The sequence below is a fragment of the Coturnix japonica genome, unplaced genomic scaffold (assembly GCF_054131305.1).
Source record: "Coturnix japonica strain WE unplaced genomic scaffold, WE-NBRP24 Scf109, whole genome shotgun sequence".
NCBI lineage: Eukaryota > Metazoa > Chordata > Aves > Galliformes > Phasianidae > Coturnix > Coturnix japonica.
This window is the reverse complement of record NW_028189012.1, coordinates 94,997-111,993: the sequence shown is the minus strand read 5'-3', so window position 1 is coordinate 111,993 and position 16,997 is coordinate 94,997. Positions and strand designations below refer to the sequence as shown.

General features: G+C 56.3%; 1 protein-coding gene across 1 annotated transcript in view; it reads left to right on the top strand.

The window, feature by feature from the left end:
- FIBP (FGF1 intracellular binding protein) overlaps nt 1-14,961 on the top strand; it is a 20,790-nt gene extending 5,829 nt beyond the window's left edge. The window contains exons 3-10 of the mRNA XM_085535146.1: nt 1-114; nt 3,115-3,215; nt 4,917-5,050; nt 7,018-7,126; nt 9,256-9,319; nt 10,591-10,677; nt 11,821-11,918; nt 14,837-14,961. The exon at nt 1-114 is cut by the window's left edge and continues 9 nt beyond it. Coding sequence (XP_085391272.1) covers nt 1-114; nt 3,115-3,215; nt 4,917-5,050; nt 7,018-7,126; nt 9,256-9,319; nt 10,591-10,677; nt 11,821-11,918; nt 14,837-14,906 — 777 coding nt within the window. The 3' untranslated portion in view covers nt 14,907-14,961. The remainder of the gene's footprint in view (nt 115-3,114; nt 3,216-4,916; nt 5,051-7,017; nt 7,127-9,255; nt 9,320-10,590; nt 10,678-11,820; nt 11,919-14,836) is intronic.
- Nucleotides 14,962-16,997: the final 2,036 nt, after the last annotated feature.

Here is a 16,997-nt window from a genome sequence, read left to right as displayed (position 1 = left end):
GATGAGGGTTTTGCCCGGGAGCTTTTGGGGAAAAAACTGAGCAAAGGAGCCAAAAAAGACCTGGAGGAAATGAGCAACCGGTGCAACATCAGCGTCAGGAGCTGCAGGAGGCAGGTCCTTAATGGGGGGGGGCTTAAATGGGGGGGGGGGGTCCTTAAATGAGGGAGGGGGGGAGGGGCTTTAAATGGGGTTAAATGGGGACTCAATGGCCCATAAAGGAGCTGCAGAAGTATCACCACTTAATGGGGGGGAGGTGGGAGGGGGTCCTTAAATGGGGGGGGGCTTTAAATGGGGGGGGGGGGGCCTTAAATGGGGGTCAATGGCCATAAAGGGGCTGTTAAATGGGGGATCAATGGCCATAAAGGAGCTGGAGGAGGTAGGTCCTTAATGGGGGGGGGGCTTTAAATGGGGGGGGGGGTCCTTAAATGGGGGGGGGTCCTTAAATGGGGGGGGGGTCCTTAAAATGGGGGGGAGGGGCTTTAAATGGGGTTAAATGGGGACTCAATGGCCATTAAGGACCTGGAGGAGGTAGGTAGGTGGGGGGGGGTCCTTAAATGGGGATGGGGGGCTTTAAATGGGGAGGGGGGGGGTCCTTAAATGGGGGGGGGGGGGCTTTAAATGGGGAGGGGGGCGTCCTTAAATGGGGAGGGGGGGGTCCTTAAATTGGGGAAGGGGGGGGGTCCTTAAATGGGGGGGGGGGGGCTTTAAAATGGGTTAAATGGGGATAAATGGGGGTCAATGGCCTGGAGGGGGACCCAAGTGAGGAGGTAGGTGGGGGGGGGGGTCCTTAAATGGGGGGGGGGTCCTTAAAATGGGGCTCAATGGCCATAAAGGAGCTGCAGGAGGCAGGTCCTTAATGGGGGGGGGGCTTTAATTGGGGGGGGGGGGGCTTAAAATGGGGGTTAATGGCCATAAAGGAGCTGCAGGAGGCAGGTCCTTAATGGGGGGGGGGTCCCTAAATTGGGGGGGGGGGTCCTTAAATGAGGGGGGGGGGGCTTTAAAATGGGGGGGGGGGCTTTAAATGGGGAGGGGGGCTTTAAATGGGGGGGGCCTTATAATGGGGGTGGGATTTAAAATGGGGGGGGGCTTTAAAATGGGGGGAGGCCTTTAAATGGGGGGTGGCTTTAAATGGGGGGGGCCTTATAATGGGGGGGGACTAAATGGGGAGGGGGAGGGGGCTTTAAAATGGGGGAGGGGCCTTTAAATGGGGGGGGGCTTTAAATGGGGGGGGGCTTTAAATGGGGTGGGGGGGGCTTTAAATGGGGGGGGGGGGCTTTAAAATGGGGTTAAATGGGGACTCAATGGCCATAAAGGACCTGGAGGAGGTAGGTAGGTGGGGGGGGGTCCTTAAATGGGGATGGGGGGGCTTTAAATGGGGAGGGGGGGGGTCCTTAAAATGGGGGTCAATGGCCATAAAGGAGCTGCAGGAGGCATGTCCTTAATGGGGGGGGGTCCCTAAATGGGGGGGGGGGTCCTTAAATGAGGGGGGGGGGCTTTAAAATGGGGGAGGGGCCTTCAAATGGGGAGGGGGGCTTTAAATGGGGGGGGCCTTATAATGGGGGGGGGATTTAAAATGGGGGGGGGCTTTAAAATGGGGGGGGGCCTTTAAATGGGGGGGGGCTTTAAAATGGGGGGGGGCTTTAAATGGGGGGGTGGCTTTAAATGGGGTGGTGGTGTGGGGGGCTTTAAATGGGGGGGGGCTTTAAAATGGGGGGGGGCTTTAAATGGGGGGGGAGGGTCCTTAAAATGGGGGGGGGGGGGGGCCTTAAACTGGGGGTGGACCCTATAATGGGTGGGGGGGGTTAAAATGGGGGGGGTCCTTAAGTGGGGGGGGGGGCTTTAAATGGGGGGGGGGTCTTTAAATGGGGGGGGTCTTTAAATTGGGGGGGGGGGCTTTAAAATGGGGTTAAATGGGGACTCAATGGCCATTAAGGACCTGGAGGAGGTAGGTAGATGGGGGGGGGGTCCTTAAATGGGGACGGGGGGGGCTTTAAATGGGGGGGGGGGTCTTTAAATGAGGGGGGGGTGTCCTTAAATGGGGGGCGTGTTAAGTTGGGGGGGGTCTTTAAAATGGGGGGAGTCTTTAAATGGAGGAGGGGGGGGTTAAAATGGGGGGGACCCTATAATGGGGGGGGGGAGGAGGGGTTATAATGGGGGGGGTCTCGATTTTGGGTCAGATTTGGGTTATTTTGGGTCAGATTTGGGGTATTTTGGGTCTGATTTGGGGTATTTTGGGTCAGATTTGGGCCATTTTGGGTCAGATTTGGGGCATTTTGGGTCAGATTTGGGGCATTTTGGGTCAGATTTGGGGCATTTTGGGTCTGATTTGGGCTATTTTGGGTCTGATTTGGGCTATTTTGGGTCTGATTTGGGTTATTTTGGGTCTGATTTGGGCTATTCTGGGTCAGATTTGGGGCATTTTGGGTCAGATTTGGGCTATTTTGGGTCAGATTTGGGCTATTTTGGGTCATATTTGGGTTATTTTGGGTCAGATTTGGGCTATTTTGGGTCAGATTTGGGTTATTTTGGGTCAGATTTGGGTTATTTTGGGTCTGATTTGGGGTATTTTGGGTCTGATTTGGGGCATTTTGGGTCAGATTTGGGCTATTTTGGGTCTGATTTGGGGCATTTTGGGTCTGATTTGGGGCATTTTGGGTCAGATTTGGGCTATTTTGGGTCAGATTTGGGTTATTTTGGGTCTGATTTGGGCTATTTTGGGTCAGATTTGGGCTATTTTGGGTCAGATTTGGGTTATTTTGGGTCAGATTTGGGGCATTTTGGGTCTGATTTGGGCTATTTTGGGTCTGATTTGGGCTATTTTGGGTCTGATTTGGGGTATTTTGGGTCAGATTTGGGCTATTTTGGGTCAGATTTGGGGCATTTTGGGTCAGATTTGGGCTATTTTGGGTCAGATTTGGGGCATTTTGGGTCAGATTTGGGGCATTTTGGGTCAGATTTGGGCTATTTTGGGTCTGATTTGGGCTATTTTGGGTCAGATTTGGGGCATTTTGGGTCAGATTTGGGCTATTTTGGGTCAGATTTGGGCTATTTTGGGTCAGATTTGGGCTATTTTGGGTCTGATTTGGGGTATTTTTGTGTCCCCCCCCCCCCCAGTTTGATAATTTCCGTCGGGTCTTTAAGGCGATGGAGGAGCTGAAGGGGCCCCTCCATGAGAACATCCAGCAGCATTTCCTGCTGGCCCCACAACTGGCACGGTAACATGGGGGGCAGCTATGGGGCTGGGGGGGCTGCTATGGGGCTGGGGGGGCTGTTATGGGGCTGGGGGGGCTGCTATGGGGCTGGGGGGCAGCTATGGGGGCACAGGGGTAGTTATGGGGCTGTGGGGCTGTTATGGGGCTGGGGGGCAGCTATGGGAGGCAGCTATGGGGCTGGGGGCTGTTATGGGGCTGGGGGGCTGCTATGGGGCTGGGGGGCTGCTATGGGGCTGGGGGCAGCTATGGGGCTGGGGGGCTGCTATGGGGGCACAGGGGTAGTTATGGGGCTGGGGGGGCTGCTATGGGGCTGGGGGGCTGCTATGGGGCTGGGGGGCAGCTATGGGGCTGGGGGGCAGCTATGGGGCTGGGGGGCTGCTATGGGGCTGGGGAGCTGCTATGGGGCTGGGGGGCTGCTATGGGGGCACAGGGGTAGTTATGAGGCTGGGGGGGCTGCTATGGGGCTGGGGGGGCAGCCATGGGGGCACAGGGGTAGTTATGGGGCTGGGGGTTGCTATGGGGCTGGGGGGCTGCTATGGGGCTGGGGGGCAGCTATGGGAGGCAGCTATGGGGCTGGGGGCTGCTATGGGGCTGGGGGGCGGCTATGGGGGGCTGCTATGGGGCTGAGGGAGCTGCTATGGGGCTGGGGAGGCTGCTATGGGGCTGAGGGCAGCTATGGGGATGGGGGGCAGCTATGGGGCTGGGGTCTGCTATGGGGCTGGGGGGCTGTTATGTGGGGCTGCTATGGGGCTGGGGAACAGCTATGGGGGGCTGGGGGGGCAGTTATGGGGCTGGGGGGCTGCTATGGGGGGCAGCTATGGGGCTGGGGGGTAGTTATGGGGGGCTAGGGGGCAGTTATGGGGCTGCTATGGGGCTGGGTGGTAGTTATGGGGACACAGGGGCAGTTATAGGGGGCTGGGGGGCAGTTATAGGGGGCTGGGGGGGCAATTGCTGTGATGCAATGTCTCCTCCCGTCCGCTGGGTGGCGCTGTGATCACCCATTACATTGCATTACATTACATTACATTACATTACATTACATTACATTACGTTCCATTATATCCAATGGAGTTGTGATACCTCCTCCCACCCGCTGGGTGGCGCTGTGATCACCCATTCCATTACATTGCATTACATTACGTTCCATTATATCCAATGGGGTTGTAATACCTCCTCCCGCCCGCTGGGTGGCGCTGTGATCACCCATTCCATTCCATTACGTTCCATTATATCCAATGGGGTTGTAATACCTCCTCCCGCCCGCTGGGTGGCGCTGTGATCACCCATTCCATTCCATTACGTTCCATTATATCCAATGGGGTTGTAATACCTCCTCCCACCCGCTGGGTGGCGCTGTGATCACCCATTCCATTCCATTACATTGCGTTCCATTATATCCAATGGGGGTGTAATACCTCCTCCCGCCCGCTGGGTGGCGCTGTGATCACCCATTACATTGCATTACATTGCGTTCCATTATATCCAATGGGGTTGTAATACCTCCTCCCACCCGCTGGGTGGCGCTGTGATCACCCATTACATTGCATTACATTGCGTTCCATTATATCCAATGGGGTTGTAATACCTCCTCCCACCCGCTGGGTGGCGCTGTGATCACCCATTACATTGCATTACATTGCGTTCCATTATATCCAATGGGGTTGTAATATCTCCTCCCACCCGCTGGGTGGCGCTGTGGTGCAGCCATTACGCCGCCGTGGTCTTTCTATCCCACGGACGTTACGAAACCGGAAAACGTCGCTTGCACTTCCTGTCGTTCGCCGACTTCGCCGCATGCGCACAACACATGATGCAGCACTGGAGCCACGGGGCGCTCAGTGAGCGCCGCCATGTTGGGGGGGGGCGGGGCAGGGGGCGGGGCTTATGGGGGGGGTTAATATGGGGTTATGGGGGGTAATAGGGGGATATGGGGGGTATATGGGGGGTTATAGGGGGATATGGGGGTCTAATATGGGGTTATGGGGGGATATAGGGGGGATATGGGGGGATATGGGGTGGGTATTGGGGGTCTATGGGGGGATATGGGGTGGGTATGGGGGTCTATGGGGGGTAATAGGGGGGATATGGGGTGGATATGGGGGGAATATGGGGGTCTATGGGGGGAATATGGGGGTCTATGGGGGGGATATGGGGGGTTATAGGGGGATATGGGGGTCTAATATGGGGTTATGGGGGAATATAGGGGGGATATGGGGGGATATGGGGTGGGTATGGGGGTCTATGGGGGGTTATGGGGAGTTATAGGGGGGTTATGGGGGAATATAGGGGGGATATGGGGGTCTATGGGGGGATATGGGGAAGGTATGGGGGTCTATGGGGGGCTATAGGGGGGTTATGGGGAGTTATAGGGGGGTTATGGGGGTCTATGGGGAGTAATGGAGTGGATATGGGGGGGATATGGGGGTCTATGGGGGGGATATGGGGGTCTATGGGGGGGATATGGGGGTCTATGGGGGTTATGGGGTGGTTATGGGGGCTTATAGGGGGTCTATGGGGGTTATGGGGTGGGTATGGGGGTCTATGGGGGGGTAATGGGGGGATATGGGGTGGGATATGGGGGGTAATGGGGGGGTTATAGGGGGGATATGGGGGGTTATGAGGGACTATGGAGGGGATATGGGGGTCTATGGGGTTATAGGGGGGTTATAGGGGGATATGGGGGTCTATGGGGGGTAATGGGGTGGATATGGGGGGGATATGGGGGTCTTTGGGGGGGATATGGGGGTCTATGGGGAGTTATGGGGGTCTATGGGGGAATATGCTGGTCTATGGGGTGGGTATGGGGGTCTATAGGGGGTTATAGGGGGGATATGGGGGTCTATGGGGGGATATGGGGGTCTAATATGGGGTTATGGGGGGGTAATAGGGGGTAATGGGGTGGATATGGGGGTCTATGGGGGGTTATAGGGGGGTTATGGGGTTCTGTGGGGTGGGTATGGGGGTCTATGGGGAGGATATGGGGGTCTATGGGGGGGATATGGGGGTCTATGGGGCGTTATGGGGGTCTATGGGGAAGATATGGGGGTCTATGGGGGGTTATAGGGGTCTAATATGGGGTTATGGGGGTCTATAGGGGGGATATGGGGGTCTATGGGGGGATATGGGGGTCTATAGGGGGATATGGGGTCTATGGGGGTCTATGGGGGGTTATAAGGGGGTTATGGGGTGTCTATGGGGGGGATATGGGGATCTATGGGGGGATATGGGGGTCTCTGGGGGGTTATGGGGGTCTATAGGGGTCTATGGGGGGGATATGGGGGTCTATGGGGGGATATGGGAATCTAATATGGGGTTATGGGGGGGTAATAGGGGGTAATGGGGCGGATATGGGGGTCTATGGGGGGTTATAGGGGGGTTATGGGGTTCTATGGGGTGGGTATGGGGGTCTATGGGGAGTTATAGGGGTGTATGGGGGTGATATGGGAATCTATGGAGGGGATATGGGGGTCTATGGGGCGTTTATGGGGGTTTATGGGGGTCAACGAGGGGGTTATAGGGGGGTTATGGGGGTCTATAGGGGGTCTATGGGGGGATATGGGGGTCTATGAGGTGGATATGGGGGTCTATGGGGGGTTATGGGGTTCTATGGGGTGGGTATGGGGGTCTATGGGGCGGTTATGGGGTTCTATGGGGTGGGTATGGGGATCTATGGGGTTATGGGGGTTTATGGGGGTCTATGAGGGGGTTATAGGGGGGTTATGGGGGGCTATGGGGGTTATGGGGGTAATAACCCCATAGCTGCCCCATAGCTGCCCCATAGCTGACCCCATAAATCTCCCCCCAGCCCCGGAGCTGGCGGATCCCGACTCCTCCGTCCCTAAAAGTTTTATGCAGGATCTGAAGGAGCTGAAGGTGCTGGTCAGCGACAAGGACATGCTGGACCTACACAAGAGGTGACCCTAAATAGGATCCTATAGACCCTATAGACCCTATAGATCCTAAATGGGATCCTATGGACCCCAATGGGACCCCAATGGGACTCTATGGGACCCCAATGGCCTATGAATGGTCAGCGACAAGGACATGTTGGACCTACACAAGAGGTGACCCTATAGACCCTATATGGGACCCTATAGACCCTATAGATCCTAAATGGGATCCTATGGACCCTAATAGATCCCTATGGGACTCTATGGGACCCTATGGGATCCCAATGGCTGATAAATGGTCAGCGACAAGGACATGCTGGACCTACACAAGAGGTGATCCTATAGACCCTATAGACCCTATGGACCCCAATGGGATCCTATGGACCCTAATAGACCCCAATGGGACTCTATGGGACCCTATGGGATCCCAATGGCCTATAAATGGTCAGCAACAAGGACATGTTGGACCTACACAAGAGGTGACCCTATATAGGATCCTATAGACCCTATAGACCCTATATGGGACCCTATATGGGACCCTATGGACCCCAATGGGACCCTATGGACCCTAATAGACCCCAATGGGACTCTATGGGACCCTATGGGACCCCAATGGCCTATGAATGGTCAGCGACAAGGACATGCTGGACCTACACAAGAGGTGACCCTATAGACCCTATATGGGACCCTATAGACCCTATATGGGACCCTATGGACCCCAGTGGGACCCTGTAGACCCTATGGACCCTAATAGACCCCAATGGGACTCTATGGGATCCCAATGGCCAATAAATGGTCAGCGACAAGGACATGCTGGACCTACACAAGAGGTGACCCTATAGACCCTATAGACCCTATATGGGACCCTGTAGACCCTATAGATCCTAAATGGGCCCTAATGGGACCCTATAGACCCTGTAGACCCCTATAGACCCCTATGGGACCCTATGGGATCCCAATGGCCTATAAATGGTCAGCGACAAGGACATGCTGGACCTACACAAGAGGTGACCCTAAATAGGATCCTATAGACCCTATAGATCCTAAATGGGACCCTATGGACCCCAATGGGACCCTATAGACCCTATGGACCCTAAATGGATCCCAATGGGATCCTATGGGACCCCAATGGCCGATAAATGGTCAGCGACAAGGACATGCTGGACCTACACAAGAGGTGACCCTATAGACCCTATAGACCCTATATGGGACCCTATAGACCCTATAGATCCTAAATGGGATCCTATGGACCCTATAGACCCTATATGGGACCCTATGGACCCCTATGGGACCCTGTGGGATCCCAATGGCCTATGAATGGTCAGCGACAAGGACATGCTGGACCTACACAAGAGGTGACCCTATATGGAACCCTATAGACCCTATATGGGACCCTATAGACCCCAATGGGACCCTATGGATCCTAATGGGACCCTATGGATTCTAATAGACCTCAATGGGACTCTATGGGACCCTATGGACCCCAATGGGACCCTATGGACCCTAATGGGACCCTATAGACCCTATGGACCCCGATGGGACCCTATGGACCCCAATGGGACCCTATAGACCCTAATGGGACCCTATAGACCCTATGGACCCCAATGGGATCCTATGGACCCTATAGACCCTAAATGGGACCCTATGGACCCCAATAGACCCCAATGGCCCTAAATGGACCCCAATGGATCCCAGTGGGAGTAAATGGACCCTATGGACCCTAATGGGACCCTATAGACCCCAATGGGACCCTATAGACCCTAATGGGACCCTACGAACCCTAATAGACCCCAATGGACCCCAGTGGGATCCCAATGGCCACAAGTGGACCCTAATGGTCCTAAATGGACCCCATAAGGACCCCATTGACCCCATAAGGACCCCATTGACCCCATACGGACCCCACTGACCCCATACGGACCCCATTGACCCCATATGGACCCCATTGGCCCCATAAGGACCCCATTGACCCCATACGGACCCCACTGACCCCATACGGACCCCATTGACCCCATAAGGACCCCACTGACCCTATAAGGACCCCATTGACCCCATACAGACCCCATTGACCCCATACGGACCCCATTGACCCCATAAGGACCCCACTGACCCTATAAGGACCCCATTGACCCCATAAATGTCCCCCCCCCCAGCCTGGTTTGCTCAGCCCTACGGGGGAAGCTGTCGGTGTACAACGAGATGGAGGCCAACTTTAAGGTGGGGGGGGATTTGGGGTCGGGGGGGATTTGGGGTCTGGGGGGGGGTATTGGGGTCCTGGGGGGGGATATGGGGTCAGGGGGGGTGGGATATGGGGTCTGGGGGGGGATATTGGGGTCTGGGGGGCGATATTGGGGTTCTAAGGGTGGGTATTAGGGTCTGGGGGGGGGTATTGGGGTCTGGGGGGGGGATTTGGGGTCTGGGGGGGGGATTGGGGTCTGGGGGGGTGGGATATGGGGTCAGGGGGGGATTTGGGGTCTGGGGGGGGATATTGGGGTCTGGGGGGGTTATTGGGGTCATGAGGGGGGATATTGGGGTTCTAAGGGTGGGTATTAGGGTCTGGGGGGGGTATTGGGGTCCTTGGAGGGTGGGATATGGGGTCTGGGGGGTCATATTGCGGGGTCTATGGGGTCTATGGGGGGTTATGGGGCCTATGGGGTCTATGGGGGGGTTATGGGGTCTATGGGGGATTATAGGGTCTATGGGGTCTATGGGGGGGTTATGGGGTCTATGGGATCTATGGGGGGTCTATGGGGTCTGTGGGGGGTCTATGGGGGGTTATGGGGTCTATGGGGGGGTTATGTGGTCTATGGGGGGGTTATGGGGTCTATGGGATCTATGGGGGGTCTATGGGGTCTGTGGGGGGTCTATGGGGTTTATAAGGGTCTATGGGGTCTATGGGTAGTCTATGGGGGATTATGGGGTCTATGGGGGGTGTTATGGGTTCTATGGGGGGTTATGGTGTCTATGGGGGGGTTATGGGGTCTATAGGGGTCTATGGGGGGTTATGGGGTCTATGGGGGCAATATGGGTTCTATGGGTGGACTATGGGGTCTATGGGGGGTCTGTGGGGGTCTATGGGGGGTTATGGGGTCTATGGTGGGTGTTATGGGTTCTATGGGTGGTATATGGGGTCTATGGGGGGGTTATGGGGTCTATGGGTGGTATATGGGGGGTTATGGGGTCTATGGGTGGTATATGGGGTCTATGGGGGTGTTATGGGTTCTATGGGTGGTATATGGGGTCTATGGGGGTCTGTGGGGTCTATGGGGGGATTATGGGGTATATGGGGTCTATGGGGTGTCTATGGGGGGGTTATGGGGTCTATAAGGGTCTATGGGGTCTATGGGTAGTCTATGGGGGGTATATGGGGTCTGTGGGGGGGTTATGGGGTCTATGGAGGGTTATGGGGTCTATGGGGTGTCTATGGGTGGTATATGGGGTCTATGGGGTCTCTAATGGGGTCCCATTTGTGCCCCCCCCCCATTCAGAACCTGTCCCGGGCGCTGCTGAACGTGGCGGCCAAAGTGACCCACGCTAAAGACGGGAGGGAGTTCTTCATTGACCTGGTGGAGAAGGTGGGGGGCAATTAATGGGGGGGGGGGGGCAATTAATGGGGGGGGGGCAATTAATTAATGGGGGGGGGGCTATAAATGGGGGGGGCAATTAATTAATGGGGGGGGGCAATAAATTAAGGGGGGGGTACGATATGTGGGGGGCTGTAAATGGGGGAGGGGGCAATAAATGGGGGGGGTATCAATTGGGGGGGGGCAATAAATGGGGGGGCATTAAATGGGAGGGGGGTATTAAATAGGGGGGGGCATTAAATGGGGTTTTGATGGGTTTTGATGGGTTTTATGGGGTTTTATGGGGTTTTGATGGGCTTTTATTGGGTTTTAATGGGGTTTCTATGGGGTTTTATGGGGTTTCTATGGGTTTTAATGGGGTTTCTATGGGTTTTTATGGGGTTTTATAGGGTTTTATGGGGTTTCTCTGTGTTTCTATGGGGTTTTATGGGGTTTTGATGGGGTTCTATGGGGTTTTTATGGGGTTTCTATGGGTTTTAATGGGGTTACTGTGTGTTTCTATGGGGTTTTATGGGGTTTCTATGGGGTTTCTATGGGGTTTTATGGGGTTTCTATGGGGTTTTATGGGGTTACTGTGTGTTTCTATGGGGTTTCTATGGGTTTTTATGGGGTTTAATGGGGTTTTATGGGGTTTCTATGGGTTTTTATGGGGTTTCTCGGTGTTTCTATGGGGTTTTATGGGGTTCTATGGGGTTTTGATGGGGTTCTATGGGGTATTATGGGCTTTTATGGGGTTTTATGGGGTTTAATGGGATTTTATGGGGTTTCTATGGGGTTTTATGGGGTTTCTATGGGGTTTAATGGGGTTTCTATGGGCTTTTATGGGGTTTCTATGGGTTTTAATGGGGTTACTGTGTGTTTCTATGGGGTTTTATGGGCTTTTATGGGGTTTCTATGGGGTTTTGATGGGGTTTCTATGTGTTTCTATGGGGTTTTATGGGGTTCTATGGGGTTTTGATGGGGTTCTATGGGGTTTTATGGGGTTTTATGGGCTTTTATGGGTTTCTATGGGGTTTCTATGGGGTTTGATGGGTTTTGGAGGTTTCTATGGGGTTTTTATGGGGTTTCTATGGGGTTTGATGGGGGGGGTTCTATAAATGGGGGGGGGTCCCATATCCTTGTGCCCCCCCCCAGTTCATTGAGCCCATCCGCGCCGACCGTTGGACCCCCCGGGACCTGCAGCTGTTCCTGGGGCAATACTGCAACGCTGTGCATTGCATTGAGGGCTTCAGGTATGGGGGGGGGGCTTAAATGGGGGGGACCCCTTTAAATGGGGGGGGGCTTAAATGGGGGGGGACCCTAAAATGGGGGGGGGTCTGCATTTAAATGGGGTCCCCCCCTTTAAATGGGGGGGGGCCTTAAAAGGGGGGGAGCTTAAGAGGGGGGGTCACCATTTAAATGGGGGAGAGACCCCTAAAATGGGAGGGGGGGCCTTAAAATGGAGGGGGGGGGGGCTTAAATGGGGGGGGTCAGCCTTTAAATGGGAGGGGGTCCTTAAAAGGGGGGGACCCTAAAATGGGGGGGGTCTGCCTTTAAATGGGGGGGGGGCTTAAATGGGGGGGACCCTAAAAATGGGGGGGGGGGGAGGGGGCCTAAAAGGGTGGGACCCTAAAATGGGGGGGGGGGCAACCCTAAAATGGGGGGGACCCCTATAATAGGGGGGGGTCAGCATTTAAATGGGGGGGGGGCTTAAAAGGGGGGGGGGGCTTAAATGGGGGGGGTCACCCTTTAAATGGGGGGGAGACCCCTAAAATGGGATGGGGGGGCCTTAAAATGGCGGGGGGGGGCTTAAATGGGGGGGGTCAGCATTTAAATGGCGGGGGTCCTTAAAAGGGGGGGACCCTAAAATGGGGGGGGGCTTAAATAGGGGGGGAGGGGGTCAGGATTTAAATTGGGGGGGGCTTAAAAGGGGGGGGGCCTTAAATGGGGGGGTCACCCTTTAAATGGGGGGGGACCCCTAAAATGGGAGGGGGGGGCTTAAAAGGGGGGGACCCTAAAATGGGGGGGGGGGGGCTTAAGTGGGGGAGGTCAGCACTTAAATGGGGGGGGGGCTTAAAAGGGGGGGGGGACCCTTAAAATGGGGGGGGGGGCTTAAATGGGGGGGGTCAGCATTTAAATGGGGGGGGTCCTTAAAAGGGGGGGACCCTAAAATGGGGGGGGGCTTAAATATGGGAGGAGGGGGTCAGGATTTAAATTGGGGGGGGCTTAAAAAGGGGGGGGCCTTAAATGGGGGGGGTCACCCTTTAAATGGGGGGGGTGTTTAAATGGGGGGGACCCTTAAAATGGGGGGGGGAGGGAGCCTAAAAGGGTGGGACCCTAAAATGGGGGGGACCCCTATAATAGGGGGGGTCAACATTTAAATGGGGGGGGGCTTAAAAGGGGGGGGGCTTAAATGGGGGGGACCCCTCTAAATGGGGGGGGAACCTTAAAATGGGGGGGGGGAGGGGGCCTAAAAGGGGGGGGGGGGGCTTTAATGGGGGGGGACCCTAAAATGGGGGGGGGGTCAGCCTTTAAATGGGGGGGGGCTTTAATGGGGGGGGACCCTAAAATGGGGGGGAGTCAGCCTTTAAATGGGGGGGGCTTAAATGGGGGGGGATCCCTTTAAATGGGGGGGGGGCCCTTAAATGGGGGGTCACACATTAAATGGGGGGAGACCCCTAAAATGGGGGGGGGGGAGCTTAAAAAGGGGGGGACCCTAAAATGGGGGGTCTGCCTTTAAATGGGGGGGGGTTTAAATGGGGGGGGGGAGCAGCATTTAAATGGGGGGGGGGGCTTAAAAGGGGGGACCCTAAAATGGGCGGGGGTCTGCCTTTAAATGGGGGGGGGGCTTTAATGGGGGGGGACCCTAAAATGGGGGGGGGGCTTAAGTGGGGGGGGACCCTAAAATGGGGGGGGGTCAGCCTTTAAATGAGGGGGGGTCTGCCTTCAAATGGGGGGGGGGGCTTAAATGGGGGGGACCTCTTTAAATGGGGGGGGTCAGCCTTTAAATGGGGGGGACTTAAATGGGGGGGGACCCCTTTAAATGGGGGGGGGGGCTTAAATGGGGGGGGTCCCTAAAATGGGGGTCTGCCTTTAAATGGGGGGGGCTTTAATGGGGGGGGGGGGGCAGCATTTAAATGGGGGGGGGCTTAAAAGGGGGGGACCCTAAAATTGGGGGGAGACCCCTAAAATGAGGGGGGGGGGCTTAAAAGGGGGGAACCCTAAAATGGGGGGGGTCAGCCTTTAAATGGGGAGGGGGCTTAAATGGGGGGGGACCCTAAAATGGGGGGGGGGGGGGGGCTTAAGTGGGGGGGGTTCAGCATTTAAATGGGGGGGGGTTTAATGGGGGGGGACCCTAAAATGGGGGGGGTCTGCCTTTAAATGGGGGGGGGCTTAAATGGGGGGGGGGGTCAGCATTTAAATGGGGGCTTAAAAGGGGGGGACCCTAAAATAGGGGGGGGGGCTTAAATGGGGGGGGGGTTGCCTTTAAATAGGGGGGGGCTTAAATGGGGGGGGGGGTTGCCTTTAAATGGGGGGGGGGGCCTTTAATGGGGGGGACCCTAAAATGGGGGGGGGCTTAAATGGGGGGGGGGGGGCAGCCTTAAATGGGGGGGGGCTTAAATGGGGGGGACCCCTTTAAATGGGGGGGGTCAGCCTTTAAAAGGGGGGGTCTTAAATAGGGGGGAATCCCTTTAAATGGGGGGGGGCCCTTAAATGGGGGGTCACACATTAAATGGGGGGAGACCCCTAAAATGGGGGGGGGTCAGCCTTTAAATGGGGGGGGGGGGGCTTAAATGGGGGGGGGGTCAGCATTTAAGTGGGGGGGGGCTTAAGAAGGGGGGGACCCTAAAATGGGGGGGTCACCCATTAAATGGGGGGAGACCCCTAAAATGGGGGGGGGGGGACCCTAAAATGGGGGGGGTCACCCTTTAAATGGGGGGGGGGGCTTAAAAGGGGGGGACCCTAAAATGGGGGGGGGACCCTTTAAATGGGTGGGGGCAGCCTTTAAGGGGGGGGGGGGGGGGGCTTAAATGGGGGGTGGAGCTTAAGTGGGGGGGTCCCTAAAGGGGGGGGTGGGGGTGAGTGTGGGACCCCAAAATGCCCCTTTTTGAGCCCCCCAAAACCCCATTGAATTTAGCCCCAAAATCGGCCTTTTTTGCCCCAATTCCAGGCACCAGGCGCTGTGGGATCGTTACATGGCGGCCGTCAGCGCCTGCCTGATGCGAATGTACCATGAGTGAATTGGGGGGGGGGGCTTCAATATGGGGGGGGGGGCACGAAATAAAGGGGAGAGAGTCCAAATAGAGGCGTGTTATAATGGGGGGGGGTCCTGAAATGGGGAGGGGGCTGTCCTGAAGTGGGGGGGGGTCTCTTAAATGGGGGGGGGGGTCATTAAATAAGGGGGGGGGTCTCTTAAAATAGGGGGGTACTGAAATGGGGGGGGGGCTTATACATGGGGGGGGGGGTCCCTGAAGTGGGGGGGGGGCTCTTCAATGGGGGGGGTCATTAAATAAGGGGGGGGCTTCAATGGGGGGGGGGGTCCCGAAATAAAGGGGAGAGAGTTCAAATAGAGGCGTGTTATAATGGGGGGGGGGTCCTGAAATGGGGAGGGGGGTCTTAAATGGGGGGGGGGTCCTGAAATGGGGGGGGGGGGGCTCTTCAATGGGGGGTGGGGTCATTAAATAAGGGGGGGGCTCTTAAATTAGGGGGGGGTCCTTAAATATGGGGGGGGGGCTTCTTAAGTGGGGGGATCCTGAAGTGGGGGGGGGGCTCTTAAATGGGGTGGGGGGGCTCAAATATGGGGGGGGCCTTATATATGGGGGGGGTCCCTGAAATGGGGGGGGGGGACTTATATATGGGGGGGGTCCCTGAGGTGGGGAGGGGGGGCTCTTAAATGAGGATGGGTCATTAAATAATGGGGGGGGGGGCTTCAATATGGGGGGGGGGGGCACGAAATAAAGGGGAGAGAGTCCAAATAGAGGCGTGTTATAATGGGGGGGGGGTCTTAAATGGGGAGGGGGCTGTCCTGAAGTGGGGGGGGGTCTCTTAAATGGGGGGGGGTCATTAAATAAGGGGGGGGGTCTCTTAAATGGGGGGGGGGTACTGAAATGGGGGGGGGGCTTATACATGGGGGGGGGCTTATATATGGGGGGGGGTCCCTGAAGTGGGGGGGGGCTCTTAAATGGGGTGGGGGCTCTTCAATGGGGGGGGGCTTATATATAAGGGGGGGTGCTTTTAAATGGGGGGGGTCCTGAAATGGGGGGGGGCTCTTAAATGGTGGGGGTTCTTAAATATGGGGGGGGGTCCTGAAATGAGGGGGGGGGCTCTTAAATGGGGGGCGTGGGGGGTCCTGAAATGGGGGGGGGCTCTTAAATGGGGGGGGTCCTTAAATATGGGGGGTGGGCTTTTAAATGGGGGCTCTTAAATTAAGGGGGGGGGTCCTTAAATAAGTGGGGGGGCTCTTTAATGGGGGGGGTCCTTAAATATGGGGGGTGGGCTCTTAAATGGGGGGGGGCTCTTAAATTAAGGGGGGGGGTCCTTAAATAAGTGGGGGGGCTCTTTAATGGGGGGGTCCTTAAATATGGGGGGTGGGCTCTTAAATGGGGGGGGTCATTAAATAAGGGGGGGGGGCTTTTAAATGGGGGGGCTCGTAAATGGGGGGGGGGGTCCTGAAGTGGGGGGGGGACTCTTCATTAAATATGGGGGGGGGGAGTTATATATGGAGGGGGGTCCTGAAATGAGGGGGGGGACTTAAATATGGGGGGGTCCCTGAAGTGGGGGGGGGGCTTTTCAATGGGGGGGGTCCTGAAATGGGGGGGGGGTTTATATATGGGGGTGGGGTCCATGAAGTTGGGGGGGGGGCTCTTAAATGGGGGGGGTCCTTAAATATGGGGAGGGGGGGTCCTGAAATGGGGGGGGGGCTTATACATGGGGGGGGGGCTTATATATAGGGGTGGTCCTTGAAGTGTGGGGGGGGGGGGGCTCTTCAATGGGGGGGGGTTCTTAAATATGGGGGGTGGGCTTTTAAATAGGGGGGGGGTCCTTAAATATGGGGATGGGGGTCCTGAAATGGGGGGGGGGCTCTTAAATGGGGTGGATGGGGTCTTAAATGGGGGGGGGGGCTCCAATATGGCGGCTGTGGGGGTGGGCGGGGCTTCCTACTCCATAGTTCAATGGGGGTGGGCGTGGCTTAAACGGAGTGGGCGTGGCTTCGAAATCGGTGTTTTGAATGGGGTAGGCGTGGCTTAAGGCGGAGGGGGCGTGGCCTCGAGGTGGTTGTTTCGAATGGGGTAGGCGTGGCTTAAGACGAGTGGGCGTGGTTTAGGCGGAGG